Source organism: Dermacentor silvarum, chromosome 3 (genome assembly GCF_013339745.2).
Source record: "Dermacentor silvarum isolate Dsil-2018 chromosome 3, BIME_Dsil_1.4, whole genome shotgun sequence".
NCBI lineage: Eukaryota > Metazoa > Arthropoda > Arachnida > Ixodida > Ixodidae > Dermacentor > Dermacentor silvarum.
In genome coordinates, this window is record NC_051156.1 from 152,343,141 (window position 1) to 152,361,787 (window position 18,647).

Below are 18,647 nucleotides of genomic sequence, written 5' to 3' on the forward strand. Positions count from 1 at the left end.
AGGACCGCGTCTAGGAGGGCGAGTCAAGCCCGGCCGGTGCCCGAGAGGGGCCCATCGGGGCCCCTGGTCCGCGTGGACGACATCGCCAGGCAGCTAGCGACGGCGATTCGCTCAGCGTGCATCGACTCCCCTAGACTCCAGGTTCTGCAATCTAAAAGACGATCCCTGCTCGAGCATTCGGTCGACATGACTACTTCAACCAACACTGCCGCGCTTCACGGGCCCACCACCTCGGTAACGACAAAGAGGCCTCCGCAAGAGGTAAGCACTGTTGCCGTATTTCACGGAGTATAGTCCGCTGAGCTGAAAAAGTTATTTTTAGTCCAAGCACAGATTAGAGTCCGCAGCGGCTAATTACGACTGCATATAAGCTTTTTCGTTTGTTTTTGTACATATTTCCACAACCATTATACAGTCATTTTTTCATTGTTGTTTTCATCAGTACGCAGTCGATTTTGCACAGTAAAGTGCATCACGCGGTTTCGGGGTGGTTGTGATGTTTTTCATGCGTGCCAATGACAAAATTTAAATCATGTTTAATCCACCCCCGTAGATTAATTTCAACACAGCAATAAATCGGGCTATATTTCGTTACTTTTGATTTCTTTTAACAACGCGCACCCCTAAAAGCGCTATAGTCCACAAGGGCTGTCAACTTGTGTTTCCGTCATGCTCCTTCGTGTAGTACTAGTAAGTCGGCGCGTTCTGAAAGGAAACCCATAGATTGTTGACACCATGTCAAATTTTAACATTGAAACACGTATAGCCATATAACATATTCCTGAAAATACGGCACTGGCCTCAGAATAGGGTTGGCGCAGCTGTAAAGAGAATAGAGCAGTGACGGTCCAACAGCCGAGGGAGTACATTCCTCGCGCGTTTTGTATTCTAAGATTTTTCTATCGAATTGAATTTGGCGAAATACTTACCTTACACTGAAGCATGGTTCGAATCAACAGTTTTAAGTTCGAATCCCGCTTTCAGTAAAATAATAAAAAAAGGGGGGGGGGGGCAGGAAATCGCAGACGACATTCAGCTTCCAAGGTTTTTGTTCCGGCTTCCCCTCATACAAAAAAATAGAATGCGACAGTTTGGGCGACAATATTCGCGTGTGATTAGCGCGAATTCACTGGCCATTTGCATATATTTACGTTTTACATTGTTCTATTTAGTTCTCTCGTTCGAAGACGGCATCACCATCTGGATCGTCGCATCGTCCTGGACTTCTTATGGCGGTGCCAGGAGCCCAAGGTCGTCAGAGCGCTCCTCTTGTACACAGAGGTAACGTGGAAAAGAGGGCGACGGTGGTACCTAGTGCTACAACTCTGTGGTCAGTCAGTCGTGGGAGGTACAACAAAACACAGTCAGGCGGTAAGTCGCCGCAGAGTCTATCCCCACTATCGCTGAGCCAGAGCGTCGACAATGCTGCGAGGACGTCGAAAGCGCCGGCGTCTAGCTCAAAACCTTTCAACGCGGGCGCTCCTCCGCATTCAAGCCAGGTGCACAGTTCCGCCGATGTCCCCTCGGGCTCGTCGACGCCGCGTGACAGCCGCGCCACCGGCGCCATTCTGGAGTCGTCGTCCAAGAGCCCATCGTCTCGCGTCTGGCCTTCCGTTGACCAGACTCAGCGCTTGAGTCCCCTGTCACCCGGAGGATCACCCACTCTGCGAATCAGCTGCATCAGCGGAGCCGCTACACACCCATCCAAAGGCTCCCCGCTTCGTAGAAACCCTCCGCAGGGAGCCAACGGTCCTCCAATCGGAGAGTCGAGGTCAGCCCTGCACCTACCGCTCGATTCGCCCAAGCAAAGCAACGGTCCCGGTGGGAACATCGTTGAGTGGCGCTCCAGGAGAACGTCGTCTCCCCGCAGAGGGTCACCACAGGCCAGTCCTCCTAAGCAACTCGCTCCGCTGGCTAATTCCGAGTCACTCACGGCCGGGCCTTGCACGCCGAAGCACGCTAAAAGCAGCGGCCAGCACCCGTCTTCGCCGTCAGTCCCGACAAGCGTGTCCTCACATCTCAGCCAGGGGGCCCCGAGTGGAATGGCAAGCCTAGCGACGCCGCCACAAATTGCCACCACGGGGTCTAAAGTGGAACATACGAGGTGAGTGCAAATGCGCACTTAAGGATTGATGCCCTGAAGAAGTACACACAGGATATGGTGGACTTAAGAACTAAACCACTAAAAAAAGGGTAAGACAAGAAAGCCAGAGAATGTGCTTCTTAGACTGAACGAGGCGCAAGGGCTACAGGCGAACCGAACCCATGTTTGATCTGACAAATGCGTTAACACAGGCACTTCACAACACATTTGTGATGGACATTGTGCTTTACATTATTAGATGATTTCTCCTATAACTGCTAATTCACTGACTTAGTTAAAGTATCTTATTCATCACACGATGGATGTGGCTGCACACACGAATAAATTTACCTTTTCACTGTCGAGCATCTTGTCCCCGTGTTAATTTTTCCAACGCTAGACTACATCGAGTTCCGCGAAGCACACGCGTCGTTGCGTGTAAAGTGCTTCTGTGCTTGCTAGTCAAGCTGAATAAGAAGCTTCCACTATTCCGTCAATTCGACAGTATTGTCATGTTGCAAGAACTAGAACACCTGGCTCGCAACCCAAAAGGGATGAATTCAAACCCTGCTTGCAAGCAAGTTTTTCTGCTAGTTAAGAGTAGTTTTGCGATGATACAGAGATTCAGTGTGACTGCACAAAACATTACGGGACGGCCAATTTGACATATGTACAGCGGCTATACTTGTTGAAAGGAAAACTAACTTGAGAAGCCAGAATTCTTTAGACATTGTCAGGACCACGGATTTGGCTCACGACCCGCGATCCACCTTGCGACTACGTGGCGTGTGTAGACTACGTCAGTTACCACGACTGTCACACACAACAGCGACTCTGCATTATCAGCCGCGTAACGTTCGCGTTCGAAGTCTCAAAGTGGGAAAGAGCACCGAATGCTGCCACCTGCAAGTCGATGCTCTGTCTAAGAACCTGTGTGTTTGTGAACAAAAAGGCATTAGCACAAGCAAGAAGGGTAGGCGACTATATGTTGACACTTATTGTTCCCTGTACGCAGCCTTGAAGAAAAATCATTGAAAAAATATTTTGTGAACTTGGTCACATGTGTTAACCCTTTCATTCTGTGGGCACGCCGTTGTTCACGCCTAGATACTGCATAAAAAGTAATTGCCGTGTGCATTGTTATGTACATTTGATTGAACCTGTGCTGTAAGTTTGAATAATACCTGTAAAGTGTTTTAGTAAAACGAATTTAAATATAGACGACAGTGCGCATGCTCTCGGCGCAGCGGGTCATATTCTTTCATTGCGTTTCGGGATGCTTACGTCAGGCATATCTTTCAATGCGGGGATATTTTCTTCAACTGTAGCGATCGAAACTAAATTTTCAATAGACAGAAATTATTGGCGCATGATCAAAATAATTTTACTTGCCCCGATAATTCACAAACTGTGGTTGCCACATATTCGCGACGTCGTGCTCTGTACGATTATAGGGTGAGGTCGCCGCGACCAATCTCCCGTGACTCGATAATGAGAGCGCCTTTTTTCGGTTATGCAGCGTCGCCAGGTCGTACGCTAGCGAGACCGAACGGTCCGGCCACCAGCACTCGTCGTTCGCCCCTCCCGATGGTGACGAATCTCCCGAGCTTGGTACCCACCAAAAGAGCGTCGCTTTGAACGCGACACGGTCATCGGCTCCCGGAAGACAAGGTGAACTTTCAGAGCGATCAACATGCAGAGCGACCAAAATTTGTCTTTTTCACGGCCGCCTTATATTTGTAAACTTGATTGGCAACTGACTGCCTGCCAACATATTCCTCTGTCTACAAGGAGCCCGTCAAGCTGTCACATGTTATGCTTTGTCTCTCTGCTCTCCGCATTTCTTCTTTTGAAATAAAATACACAAATTGAGATGATTTGATTTATTTGATTTATTTCTCACTCAATTACAGTCATGTGCATGATGTGAAGAGGAAAGCAGGAAAAGGTGCTTCTTAACGCAGTTTGACACGCCCTTCCTTCTCTTACAAGTTTGACAGAACAATCGGCGTGCAATTTATTAGATATCTAACGCATATGATATACATAAGCGTCAATAGCGCGCAGAAAATACACAGAAACGCATCGGAAAATACTTAACACATATAAAAAGTATATAACAACACATAAATGACACCATGCCAACAATAATGCAAAAATGAGCCGCAACCAACGCAGTTGGTTACTTCAACTGAATTGAAGTAACCAACTGCGTTCCATTGAGTGATGTGTCATGCTCGAGCCAACATATCAACAAGAGGACCACTGTGCGGACAGCAGTACAAGCCACAGCTCGCCGTCGGCGCCGGGCGGACAGTTCAAATGCTTTCTTGAAAACAAGGTGAAGAGCCTTCGCCGTGAACACCCTGCAGTTCGTGGTGCTGAAAATGGAGCTATACTCTTCAGCCGCTCCTCCTGCTTACGCTGTGACTGTGATGTGTATGCCGAGCAGGCCTGTGACTTCATTTTTTTTTTTGCTTTCCAGATGATACTACGACTGAAGTAAAAATTGAAGCCAGTGAAACGTGAGTGCTTGAGCCATTTACACCATCCTTGTTTTCCGTGCACAAGAACATCAAAATTTGCTGTTAGATTGATGCAGGTTCATCTAATTACTGTGCGGACAGATCAGCGTGATAATGGATGCTCGGGCCGATATAGTAACACGTTTCCCTAGTACAAACAGTAGCGTTGACGAGAAAGACACAGTAATCTAATATCGACATGAGCGAGAGTAGGCGTTAAGTACCTATCGCACATAAATGACAGTGCCGAATCCATGAAAATTTGAATGTACCATCTATACAAGAGCGAAACCTAAACAGCTGTGCTGGCACGTATACATGCAGCACCTGCATAAGATTGAGATTATTTTGATAAAATGTAACTGTTCAAAACGCATAAACTGAAGACGTGCAAGCCTTCTTGTTTGTTGTACTTGCTTTCTGCATTTCCGGTGCATATTGCGATTGCAGTTTGTGCAGGCGCATCCAAAAGGTGCTCATATTAGGCGCGGCCTACACGTCCATCATCGCGGCAGAGTGTGGCTTCAAGGGAAGAGCGAGGGTCATCATCAACGAGTACTATGCCAAGTAAGCCAATGCAGCATACTCATGAGCTTAGACCAAGTGCACAAGGAGCGGCAATAGACTTTGTATTATTTTTAATCTAATTGAGAAATATAACTACACTGTCTGTATTGCGGAATTTTAAACATTTAATTAAAATAGATGTATAAATTTTAAATACGTAAATTTTAAAAATACATGTGTAATCGCATTAATCTCTTCTAGAGCCGGCAGTCGTGACTTCGCTACTTACCTGTTATGAACTCCCAAATTGTGACAGAGCTGTTAAATAAGTGGGAGTATATATTTATATGATGCCTCGAGGCCTATTTGTGAAAATGAGTAAGAGGACGGGAGCTTGGGGTATGCGTGGCTTACTACAGACACTTCGCATGCGATGCTTTGAACTGAGCTAAGCGTCTCTTTAACGTTCATCCGTACCAGGGCACAGTCCTCGACATATATGTGAGCGCTTTAGGCCGGTGGTTGTCCCGAAATATCCTTATATATTTGCATTGCCACACTGGGAGTTAACCTACCTTATTTGCTTAATGCATAGCGTTTTCTCTTGCGGAGGTGATTGCAGGCGGTCAATGTCATTGCGTTTCCGCAGTGGATTCCAACAACAGAATACCGGCACCTGTTCCCACCTTGCGTTCGGAAAACGGTGCTCCGCGCTCAGAGTTTTTGTTGATATTGAGTCGTCGCAGAGTGCCAGAGCAACTACGTGCAACTACGTGCAACTACGTGCCAGAGCAAGTGCCAGAGCAGCTACGCAATATAAAGCGTGCAACGTTCAAGTTATAAAAATTCTGTGCTGTTTTACAAGATAAAGATAATGCGAAGTGGTTCGTTTCAAATGGTGAAAAGCGCACGGTCAAGGAAGGTATACGGGCATCATTTTTACACTAGATGGCCGTTTCGAGTTTTTAGTAAAAAGCCAATCAGTTTTTACCATCGGCAGCACGTGGCGCAGACGTAGTTCTGGGTATTATCTGTGCACAAAAAATGTCATGGGGAATGAGCAAATGAAATGGTATTTCTTTTTGCATGAATGTGATGATCATAAAAGGTTCGTAGTTTTGGTTTTGATGCTGCTGAGTGCGACATTTTCTGTGTAACTTTTTTTGTTAAGAAACAGGGAGAATATTTTGAGCTTACATCATGCAATTTGCCCTAAACAGCAGTATTTCTCCGTAAACTATGTCAGGTGGAGGCCTCTGAAAAGTGTTTGGTCTTGGTCCTCCTAACAGAAAATCCAGAATATGAAGGAACTTAGTTCTGAATGTCATGAATCAATGATAAGCACCTCAAGTTCTGTTTATGCCAGTACGGCAGCATTACAATGGTACTTTCGATAGCTCCTCTATAGCAACGTTTTCCTTCCGAAAAGAAATGACGCTCCGGCACTATGTCTAGCTCATTTCATTGGGGGAGCAACGAAGATTAGCTCTTGGCAGATGAGTAAGTTAGTCCGATTAACTATTCATTGAATGAAGAAACATAATTGCGCAAGTGAACAGGACAAACTAAAATACCCATGATTCATAGCGCTGAAGTGTCATGTGTTCTGCTATTTCAAAGGTGTATCAACCAGACCGATTATTAATTGCACTACATGTGTTCTTTCAATTCAGGGAGGAAACATACCTATTGTGATGTGATACCGATAAATTACACTATAACCGCTAAAAACTCAACCGTAAGTATTATGTAATCGTAGCCTCCACGAACATTAAATGACGTCGTCTCTTCTCCTCTTGTGCAGGCAAAAGAAGCTGAGCCCGTTGAATACGGTGGTGTTCGTGTGTTGCCTGGTTCCCGCGTCGCTGCTATCTATCGTGCTCTTCTTGGTCTTCATGTATCACTTCTACCTCCGAGACGTGTAAGTTCTTAATAAGGTACAACTTCGTCAGACAATCGCTGATTCGTAATGAGAATGAAAGACCAGCGGGACGGGAGAAGCCTGCGCATGGACGCTCGTATGGTGCGTTGGGTCCACACCACCTAGGTAGCACAAGGCCTGTTCACTCCGATCCATGACGTCCCGCTACCTGGTCCGACTGCCATACGGGGGGTGCTCGGGCAGGTAGCATGAGGTCGTGGATCGGAGTGAACAGGCCTTGTGCTATCTATGTGTGTTGGTTGTGTTGGGCGCCACTTGGGGCACGACCATCTGGTTGAGTTCATGATACCGGCACTAGTTTCGAAGCATACATTTCTTAAATGTGTCACCGGAGCACATTGGCTTTCTGCGCAGTTTAATCTTGGCGTACAAGGTGAAAATTAATATTGTACTAATGGCGTGGATCCATTCGGCGCAAGTTTGTGGCCAATATTGCGACTGAGTGCTAGTTTCAGGATGCCTACTTAACTGACTCGAGCATTGAAGCTGCTTCAATTCAGTGAGTACAGTATGTGCCCTGTGATTACGAAAAAAAAGGTGAGGTAGCTAAAAATTGTGATTTACTGTAAAAGTAATTTCCGCTTGTTTACGCTGCTGGAGTACCAAGGCCATCAAAAAGGATATGTTTAAGAAAAAAATACATCTAGTATAGAGATAACAATAAGACAGCACGGAGTCAATCGTTTGCAGGATATCCAATTCAACTTTATCATCAGAGATCAACTTGCGTCACTTTTGCCAGGTTGCTTAAACATTCTAGTATTTTTAATGGCAATATTTTGGTCTTATTTATGTTAGCATTCTTAAAGCGATACATTATTTTATAGAATGTTCTCGCTTTTACAAGCCCTTTCGTGCATCGCGCAATTTTGGAGTAGCCTTAGTTTGCGCGTTCATATAGAGGAGCAATATATTCCTGAGGCCCGAACATAGCTATGAGATATAATCGTTTTTAAACCTTTTTTAAGAGCGGACGGAGCACGTTAGGGGCCCGGGCTGTCTGCGTCCACCTGTGATGTGGTTTTGTGTGTCACTGATCTCGGGGGCGTGCGGGTGTTATGAGAGATGGAGAGGGAAGAGGCATGGCAACACAGCAAACAGATTTTTTAATTCTCACACGAAAGCCAAAAAACCTCAAACTAAAACTAAAGTGCACACAGAACTAAAAGACAATGAATAAATAAAGGTTAACAAAAACAACCTAATGAATCACTAAATATCCTTAACTTCACCTCCGTTAGTCTTAGGCCCTTCCTACCCCAAAGTCTGGCATCACTGGCCTACTGTTGTGGCGATGCAAGAAAGTCGTTCTTACGGAGTTCGTCCTCGTTGCTCGTCTTCTCCCGGCGGGGATCTCGTTGGGCCTTTCTTAATGTCGGTGCCTCCGTCGACCGTCGTATATTCGTTGCTGCCTTTCGGTCGGTCCTTCAACTCGCTCTTCTCGGGAGCTTGGATAACCCGGTCGCTGCTGCTGACGTGGCCGGGAGAGGTGACGGGTTAGGCCTAGCGACGTCCTCGGCCGCTGCTTCCGTCTCGCTCCTTTCCCGAGAGCCGACGTGGCGTTCCGGGGATCATCGAGCGTGCCGGTCTGCCTTGGAAGAGGGGTCCTTTCTGGGGTGCCCGGTCCTGCCGTGAGAAGCTGCAGCCGGTCCAGGAGCCTCACTCGAACTTGCCGAGGTCGACGGCCACACCATGGACGGCCAACGTCACGGACTCGGCCAGACCCCCCAAGTCTCCCGTCGCCAGAGCGGTGCTGGCGATGCGACCTTCCTGGCCCGGAACCACGTCGATAATGCTCAGACAACGCCGTTTCTCCTTCGATCACGCCTCGGGTCACGCGCCTCGCGCGCTCGCGCCGTTCAGAACGCTCCGCTCACATCGTCCTTGTCTTCTTTTATGGCGCCGCCGGCGTCTCATGACATGGCTCCCCTTTTTAAGAGTTTTTTCTGAAAAAACTGCTTCCTCTTGACCTTCTTTTTGGCGGCGAACTTGACTTTCGTTGTGGCTTGAGTGCTCTTCTGTGCGTCGTCTTCGCTTGCCACTCATCACCACACTTCACTGCACTGTCGCGCACGTTTCACCATTTGTTCTGTTCACACAACACTGCACTCAATTGCTTGTAATGTTCATTGTCCCAAACACTCTATATGAATAAACTTGCTATATACACACATTTGTAAGAGCTGACTATTCCACTGTCCGAAGGCATTCCTAAATAATATACCTTTAGTACCCTACCGGTTATACCTGTTCATTTTTTCCGCCTTTTCCTAAGCTCCCACGCTTCTCTACGTACGGCCTGCTTCTTCCTCTTTCCTCCTCTAGCACATTTCTTGGGCGGTTTGGAGTGGCTCTGCCTTAACTGTGGCTTCATCTTTTTCTTTGGCGCACCCATCTCATGCGCACGCGTTTTCCTGCGCTGCTTTCCTCTCAATCTCCTGCGAGTCATATTCCTACCGTTACGTGTTCTTTGCACGTTCTTCCTACATTTAAAGGCTGCCTTACTTCTGGGGCGATTAGGGTATCTGCCGACTTTCTCCTTGCTCTCAGAATCTGAATGCCTCGTCATGCCTAGTACCTGGTCAATCCTGGAGTCATTTTCGATTATCGACTCACTATCGTTCTTCTCATTCCCCTCGGAGTTTGACTGGCTCCTCACGTCTGATGCTTGGCTATCCTTGTACTCATTCTCCATTACCAACCCCCTATTGTTACGAGGTGAAGCTACTTCCTCTTCTCTTTTCTGTTCTTTGGGCATGGAAATCTCTATCGGGGCGTCGGCCATCTTCTTATCCTGCTCACTATGAGTCAAGGGCTCCTCAGTGGCGAGCTTCTCCTCAACTCCGTCACGGGCGCTATCTAATGTGCCTACTTCTGGCATCTCTCTCGTGCCATGCGGCTCCACTACGCTATTGGGTCTACTCTCAATCATAGACTCCGCCTCACGCTCTTTCATTTGTAAAGCCTGTAGCTGTTCTCGCAGCTTCTTGATTTCTTTCTCCTGGAGCTGCTTCCTCTCTTCATATGCTTTAGTAACTGCGGCAAGTTCTGATAATCGAGCGGCCTCTACGCGCTTCCTTTCCTCCTCGATTAATTTGAGGCCCTGCTCCTTGCTGAGCTTCTGTTCGCGAATAGTGGCCGATATCGCCTCCCAATCCATCTCTGCAACTCCCAAGTATCAGTGACTGGGCTGGATAGAATCCGGGACCGGATCCTGGCAAGCTCGCCAATTGTGATGTGGTTTTGTGTGTCACTGATCTCGGGGGCGTGCGGGTGTTATGAGAGATGGAGAGGGAAGAGGCATGGCAACACAGCAACCAAGTCTCCCGTCGCCAGAGCGGTGCTGGCGATGCGACCTTCCTGGCCCGGAACCACGTCGATAATGCTCAGACAACGCCGTTTCTCCTTCGATCACGCCTCGGGTCACGCGCCTCGCGCGCTCGCGCCGTTCAGAACGCTCCGCTCACATCGTCCTTGTCTTCTTTTATGGCGCCGCCGGCGTCTTACTCATGACACCACCGCACGCCCAAAAACAAGTGCGCAAAACAAGGTCAAAACAAGTGCAGAATTCATCAAAACCGGTTCAAAAGAAACTAACATGATTCAGATTAATTTAAAAGACCGGAATAATCAAGCATTAATCGCAATAATTAACAGAAATTTGTTAATTCGCTTCTATCATCAGCAAAGGCTTTGGCTTCATGTGCGTGGTGGTTTCGCTCCATGTGTTTATTGACTATTGGTATGTTATGAATGTGGAAAACATTTTTAAAATTTTATATACCATGGATAGAGGCCAAAAGCTGTATCTCCATGTACGTGAGAAAAGTATCCATCTTCTTTTGTTTGCTATAGTAAAAACTGCATTTCATTTTCTAAACGCAGAGATGAAGACCGAGCTACGTGTAAAACATTTCCATATTGCCTCTGCATCCTGGATATTCATGAAATGTCAAAGAATTCGAAACACATTTCAAGGGTGCTTTCCGCCATCTGCGACAACACAGAAGTCTAGATCAATTTAGGGCTGAATTTCTCGAAAGCGGGTGGCAAGAATACGAGTAAACCTGTTCTGTACAGCTCCGCATTCTCCGGACTTCATTTCTGGAGTGAATATTTTCGGTAATCGCTGTAGAGTGAATTTGAAAAAAATTGTACGAGGGGTCGAAGGAGGATATACCGGGTGTTTTAGTAAAAACCTTCAAAACTTTTTAAAGGTCGCCTGTGGCAGATAGCACAATTCTAGATCATGAGCTGGTCTACTCGAAGAAGTGGACATTAGTTGCACACAAAATTAAAATGCATAATCGACTAATTAAGGAAAATTTACTGATCAAGCTTTTAAGTAATTTCATTATTGCGATTTACTAATTGCCCATATTCCAATTTACAAAATTCTAGCCGTGGAGTTCGCTAGGCGGATCCACATTGGAACGAATTCTCAGGATGACACCAGTCTCGAGATATCAATTCCCGAAATTTGCAGAGAAATCCATTGGCGTTCCAGTTAGTTTTGTGCTTCAATGCATAAAGCGACGTTTTGCTTCGTGTTCTATGCATTGAAGCACAAAAGTAATTGAAACGCCAATGCATTTCTTCACAAAGTTCGGGAATGAAAATCTCCAAAATAGTGTATTCCTGAAAATTCGTTCCAAGTAGGGTCGAGCCGCCTTGCGAAGTGTACAGCTAGAATTTGTAAATGGCAATATGGGCAATAAGGTAATTCGTTAAAAAAACTGAATTAGTGCAGTTTTGTTAATTAGTCGATAATGCATTTCACTTTCTTGAGCAAGTAATGTCCGCTTTTTCGATTTGACCAGATCATGAAGTAGAATTGTGCTGTCAGCCACAGGTAACCTTTAAAAAAATATTCGGAAGTGTTCACTGAAACACCTTGTATGTAGCAAGCAACTAAAGGAACTTAAAATCTGCTACCACAATTTGTCAGGTCATTGCAATGCGGTAACAAATAGTTTTGGGAATTTTCTGACGAGGTTGCTCAATATCTTCGCATTTTAAAAATTGCAAATCACATACTGAGTTCCAAAAATGCCTGAAATTTGAACATATTCTTTTGATAGTGACTTTTCTTTATTCTGGGTTAATTTTGAACAAGACGCGTCGGATATGTTAACTTACTTCTGTAGAACTATTTCTTCACTAAAGTTCACGTGGTCATACTCTCCGTTTGGCCAAGACTAATCGCAAAGCCAGTACTGTGATAATGTGCTTAATGAGTCTACGGTTGCAGAGACGTCGCCCCAACACCGGAATTGCGCATCGCCATTCACGAGATCAGCAAGGAGAGATGGCAACACGGAGACCGATTGTCGTGAGGGCTCTTTGAGCAATCTTTCTACTTGTAAATTTTATAGCACCGATAATTAAGAGGAAGCTTGAGTTTGGGCCCAACTCCGATGCCGCCTATTCAAATACATGTAAAACGCACAAATGTTCTCTTGTCATAAATCCTGACCAAATTGTACTGAAATTAGTTGCATTTGAGAGGAAAGGTTAAATTATAGTGACTGTGTGAAGCGAAATATTGATTTGAGGCATGAACACTTCTACAAATGGGCTTAATATTGGTAAGCTCGAAAAAAAAAAGATTGAAGCATGTAGTTTACAAATTCGTAGCTCGGCACCAAAAGCGCATATCTCAGTTATTTAAACTGTATGCATAAGAACATCTAAAGCAGACAAATTTACCTAATTATTTAAAGCTTACGTAGATTTCTGAGAATGTTTTCAAGAATTCTGCAAATATCCTGTTTACAAGTTAGTAATATGTTTCACAGCGGTGAATAAGATATAAATTTTGTCCGCTTTAGATGTATTATTAAATGCAGTTTACAGAATTATTATATTTTCATTCCTGAGTTGCAGAGTTGTAGACTTGACAGTTTTGTTTTTCTAATTTTTGCAATTATTAACAATTTTATATAAAATATCGACAGCCTAAATAAAAAACGCGCTTCCTGGAGTCACTGCATTTTAACATTTTATTTCAGATGTAACAAACTTCATCGAATTCGGTGCGGTGGTTGCCGATCGAAAACGATTTCTCCTTTCTTATGTATTAGGGAGGCAAGTCCCGCCACAGCGGCAAACTCCAAGAAGGATTGCAAAGCTGGGACGGGACTGTGGCGGGTGAAAAGGCAGTCTTGCTCTGTGGTGGTTGGAAGGCCGAGGTTATTGTATGCCACTGTCATCGCGTGCCTTGGGTTCGCGAGGTCTGGACAGTGGCATATGATGTGTTCCAGGGTCTCTGGGGAGCCGCATCTCCTGCAGGCCTAGGCAGGGCTGTGCGCATGCGTGGTGGGGTACAAACTTTTATTGTCATTGATGGTGGGGGCGAAGACCCCTATACATGGCACTTGGGTGCTCCCTTACTGTGAGGACGCACCCTTACAAAGCGAAGGAGAGCCCTTGGAGCGCAATCCTTATCATAGCACTGGAGATGATCCAGCACTGGTCTTGAGGGGAAGTGCATGTCAAAGGAGTCTCCCAGTAAGACTCCGCCACGGTCTGTGATGGGGGATGAGGGAAGGTGGGGCATGTGAGGAGGGTGTGTAGGAAGTCTCCTGGTTTACCGCAAAGTTTGCATGAGGAGGGGAATTGGTCTGGGTATCGTGCATGTAGCAGTAAGGGGTATGGGGCAGTCTGAGTTTGTAGTCGTCGCCAGTGTGCGGGCTGCGCTATGGTGAGGGATGGGGCTGGGGGTGTGTACTCCCTTCGTTCCTCCCGGTAGTACGAAAGGATATCACTGAAAGAAAGCAGGCGCTCCCCGGCCCGTAGAGGGGGCTCGACTCCTCCTGCCCGGAATGTGAGACCTCGGGCTAGGGAATGAGCCTCCTCATCGCTAGGGAGGCCGGCATGTGCTGGCGTCCAAATGAGGGTTATGGGGCGCCGGGGCTGCCAGAAGCGTAGTAAGCGAGCAGCGGTGCGGGATATGTAGCCGTTGGAATAGTTGAGAATGGCAGATTTGGAGTCAGTGATAATTTTGGTGGCAGATGTAGAGATGAGAGCAAGCGCGATGGCTGCCTCTTCTGCCTCTGTGGTGAAATTGGTGATGATTGAGCTGGAGGTTAGAAGCTTTGCCTTATTGTCGGCTACCGCCAGGGCCATACGGGAGCCTGACGTATATACTGCTGCGTCCACGTAAACCACATCATGGTCCTCGCTGTACTGTTTGTGGAGGGCCCCAGCCCTTGCTATTCTGCGGTTCCCATCTCGCTCAGGGTGCATGTTCTTGGGGATCGGATGTATGTTGAAGTTAGAGCGGAGGATAGAAGAAAGGGGGACTCCCTCGCTAGGGTGCGTAATTGCGGTTAGGCCTAATTGGGATAATAGAGCGCGGCCAGCGGCTGTGTTAGATAGACGGAATGTTTGTGCCGTAAAGGTGGCTTCTGGGCGTTCCTAAAAGGTGTTGTGGACACCGAGTTTGAGGAGCTGGGGGGAAGGCGTAGAGCCATTTTCGTGCAACTCCGTAGGAGCGCGTTTAGCCGGTCTCTCTCCTTCGGTCGGAGGGGTAGGTATGGAAGGGCATATGTGGTGCGGCTTATGATGTAAGCCTGGGTAAGGCGAAGTGCGTTTCGCTCACGTAGGCCAGCCCGGCGGTTCGCTATGCGGCGAATAAGTCGGGTGGTCTGTTGAGCGTGTGTTTGGAGAGTCTTTGTCTTCTTCGCGCGCGCCGTGGGAGTGTAGAACTAGTCCTAGCACGCGGATTTTGGATACTAGTGGGATAGGATGGGTACCTAGCCTAGCGTAAGGGAGATGGAAGGAATGACTGAATCGTGTTGCTTGGGGCGGTAGAGAAAGAGCTCCGATTTGGAAGGGGAGCTGGTCAGGCCGCGCTCCTGTACATATGTGTCGATGGTGTTTAGTGCCAATTGTAGATGTTGTTTTATTTCGGCGTCACTGCCGCGGTTTGCCCAGACAGTGATGTCGTCGGCGCAAAGGTTGAAATGGATGTCTGGGATTTGAGCTAGTTGTTGGGGTAAGTGAAGAAGTGCTATGTTGAATAGAATAGGGGAGAGGACGGCTCCCTGGGGCGTACCTCGTGCTTCCAGTGTTATGCCTGGGAGGCGGTGGTCGCCGAAGGTAAGTGTAGCTGTGCGGTGGCTGAGGAAGTATCGGATGTAGTTGTACATCCTGGCGCCTACTGCCAGGGTTGTAAGGTTCTGTAGGATAGCTGAGTGTGTAACGTTGTCGAATGCTTTCGTGAGAGCCACACCTAGGATAGCTTTGGTGTCGTAGGTTTGGGAAACTAGAATGTGTTGTTTTAGCTCTAGGAAGACGTCCTGTGTGCAAAGCCCAGGACGAAATCCAAACATACAGGTGGGCATGAGATTGTTGCCTTCTAGGTACTTGCAGAGCCTGGTCTGGAGTACATGCTCCATGAGTTTGCCGACAGAAGAAGTGAGGGAGATCGGTCTGAGGTTAGAGGTGAGCAGAGGTTTCCCAGGTTTGGGTAAGAACACGACTTTGGCCTCTGCGTCGTAGTGGGAGAGCGGGCAAGCACACGCACAGTCTAGGGTGCCTGGATTGCTGCCTCGCCCACCGCTCTCCTTCCACTGGGAAGTCGCGTTTGCTCTCCGCCATGCGTTCGCTCCCCGTGAAAGCGCGCGTTCCTGGCCCTCGCGCGCTTTCACTCGCACATGCAGCATACGGCCAATGAGAGTTTTTTTCTATTGCCGGACGCGACCATCGAAGATTGAGCCTTTAACAGCTTCGCTGTAAAATACCTTGGTCACTGGTTTTTACACATAGCTTCATCTCCCATTGCCGCAGGGCCGCTTTCCGGGAAAACATGTGACCGCTAATACATTTGGACGATAGTTTAAGGACGCACGTCTTGAAACGGTGTTAGGCTCTGAATGCGCCTAGAATTGCCTGGCTTCGCCTTCACAATATCGTCATGTAGACTAAGGTTATTCATAACGTTACTAATTACTCAAAGTAACTTCACGTACAAGCCCATTGGCGATTACTGCAGAGTTCCTGATGTCCACAAGAATCATAACAACAAAATAGCGTCGATCTGTTTAGAATCTCGTACTTTGGCAGTTAGGTAAAGTAATTGATAAACCAACTGCAAAACAGAACTTTGAATAAGAACGCAACTTACCAAGCGTATCAACCTCGCAGAATGAGGGAAGTCATGGTCATCGTGCTGCTCGTCGCAATCGGCATGTCACATGTTATCGAAACGGACAGGCACATCGGGTAAGTCGAGAAGGCCATCTGTGAATGATCTTATCTCAGTATCTATAACCTGCTTATACAACGAGATCTCTTTAGGATTTTATTTTTTTAGTTGTTTGTACACGCAGTGAAAGTCATTTAACGAAGTTGGCTGTGTCGTAGAATTGCCCGCAACAATTAAATGAATTTAGAATCGTCATAGACCACCATAAGGAAAGCGGAATTTGGCTAAAAATATATTGCTTGGAACAAAAATAAAAATAAAACAAACTTCGGTCTGTAATTATGCGCGAGAAGCATAACGGGAATGAAAAGTGAAAATCTGTATACACGTAAAGCATCTCTGTTCGGAATTTGATGAAGCACAGTGATGAAGCTCACGGGTTGGTTCATATATGTTCATATATGTCAAGTTCATATATATGTTTAGAGGCTCGTAATTGACTTGCAGGAATATGGGACACTTGCGGCAGATTCGTTTGTTCGCAGAAAAAAAGCTGAAGATACGTTGCCACCAGTAGACACCTGTACTGGCACGTAACAGCAGCGCACTGCATTTGGTAATGTTTTTAGCTTGCCCAGGCCCTACCTTTTCTTGCCGTTATTGTTAACCAATGTTTCAACACCAAAGTGTCAACACTATGTGTATTTGGCAAGGAACGCCGGTACCTACCCTTGTTCAAGCACTTTGCATGATAGTGATTTAATCAGGTGGTGCAGCGTTTTACCTCGATAGCTGCTGGGATTATTGAACTCGAAAAATGCATTGCCACCTGTGGCCAATTGATGGCATAAGAAATATGAGCTAGCGTAGTTGCTGTGGCACTACTGATCCTCCTTCCCTAAAAAGTTAGTTAATTCCGGACATATGTATATTGTACCGGCAGCGTATGTGTGGGCAGAGGTGCCAAACATGCATTTGAGTCGTCTTATGCTTGTTCGCGACCTGGTTCGTCACAGCTATACAGCCACCAACTGAAAACCACCAAGAAACTGCTCACCCGTTTCATAGGGCTCAGTCACAAATCTGCGATAATACGTGTTTTACATATTGACAATACTTAACCGGCAACACGCGTCAGTGTGAATTTTTCACGGCGCCTCTATGTAAGGCGCACGCCACAGTAGAAATACAGCAAAATGTTAGACGTGCCGCAGCAGAGAGAGAAAAAGCGGCTGCCGAGACCGGGAAAGCATAGCATGCAGCTGGTCGCCGTCAGCATAAAAATTTCATCGATAATTACTATACTCCCTAATTATAATGCGAAATTTGAGCACAGCTCTATACGTTTTTCATGTTCTTGATATATTGGCTAGCCCGGACAATGCGCCTCGTGTGACACGTTGCAAACGGAGCGAAGTGTGGCGCGACTGACTCACTAATCCGGAGATCACGAGATGCAGCACGCAGGTGAAGCGTGGGCGTTATTCAGAGCAGCCGCCGCAGACAGACATCCACTCATGCAACGCTTTGTTTCGACGCGCTCGCCGCATGCCTTATGGATGGCGTCATCGGATAACAGACGACGCGCCCTACTCCGGCGCTATCTCGAAGAGATCGTCGCCGCAGAAAGCCCCATACACGCTAGCGTTAAACAAGCGCGGCGCGTCGCCGGCGTCAAAACGCAGCTGCGGCAGAGCGGCCATACCAACTGGCGGCGAGCCGCTGCTGCAGTCACATGACAGCATGAAAATCTCGCCTGCTTTCTTTAGGTGCGAGATGTCGTGTTCATTTTTCCTTCGTCTGGTGGCAGGTCGGCGCCGTGCTAACGTTCTTCACCCTTCGTTCTTAACGCGAGTCATGTCTTACGAAGATGACGACGTCATCGCAACTGCTGATAATCACGTTGATGTGCTCTCTTCTGCTGCGGCGTCACTGCGTTCCAAAGTGGAGGAAAATGAGGTACTGGGTGTCGCGTACGCGTCCTTGTATTCAGGGTCCGTCTTATCCTACATAATTGGATATGGCCCACTGTCTCCAAAAACCTTTCCATCAGGACGTCTCGGTTGAGACTAGTCATTGTGAAAAACAATCGCAAACCATGACAATCGATACAAGCGCGAACGAAACCAAACAAGGCAAATCAAACAAGCGCGAGCGAGCGAGAGCTGACGCGAGCTGACGATAGCACAAAACGAGTGGTTCGGCTGAGACCAGATACGAGTACGCATCGAGTTGGGCTTGGCACCACTTTACCACGCGCCCGTCACTGAAGGGGCCGCTCTCATTGGTATCCGCCGTTCGCGGCTCACGTCTTTCATCTCCCACTCCGCGTTCGCTCTTTCAGCTTTCGCTGCGCTCGTTCGCTCGGTTACGCCACCGACGCTCGCCGCAGGAACGGGGCTATTAAACCTGCGCTCTAAAACAGCGAGTTACGTGGTC

At 47.2% G+C, this 18,647-nt stretch overlaps 1 protein-coding gene across 2 annotated transcripts in view; it reads left to right on the forward strand.

Annotated features, from left to right (window-relative positions):
- The first annotated feature begins 1,195 nt into the window (after positions 1 to 1,195).
- Positions 1,196 to 18,647, forward strand: part of LOC119444905 (uncharacterized) — a 65,286-nt gene continuing 47,834 nt past the window's right edge. For both annotated transcript variants that reach the window (XM_049663740.1, XM_049663741.1), the window contains exons 1-6: positions 1,196 to 2,104; positions 3,603 to 3,754; positions 4,569 to 4,608; positions 6,920 to 7,036; positions 12,309 to 12,389; positions 16,208 to 16,285. In XM_049663740.1, coding sequence (XP_049519697.1) covers positions 1,230 to 2,104; positions 3,603 to 3,754; positions 4,569 to 4,608; positions 6,920 to 7,036; positions 12,309 to 12,389; positions 16,208 to 16,285 — 1,343 coding nt within the window. In that variant the 5' untranslated portion in view covers positions 1,196 to 1,229. The remainder of the gene's footprint in view (positions 2,105 to 3,602; positions 3,755 to 4,568; positions 4,609 to 6,919; positions 7,037 to 12,308; positions 12,390 to 16,207; positions 16,286 to 18,647) is intronic.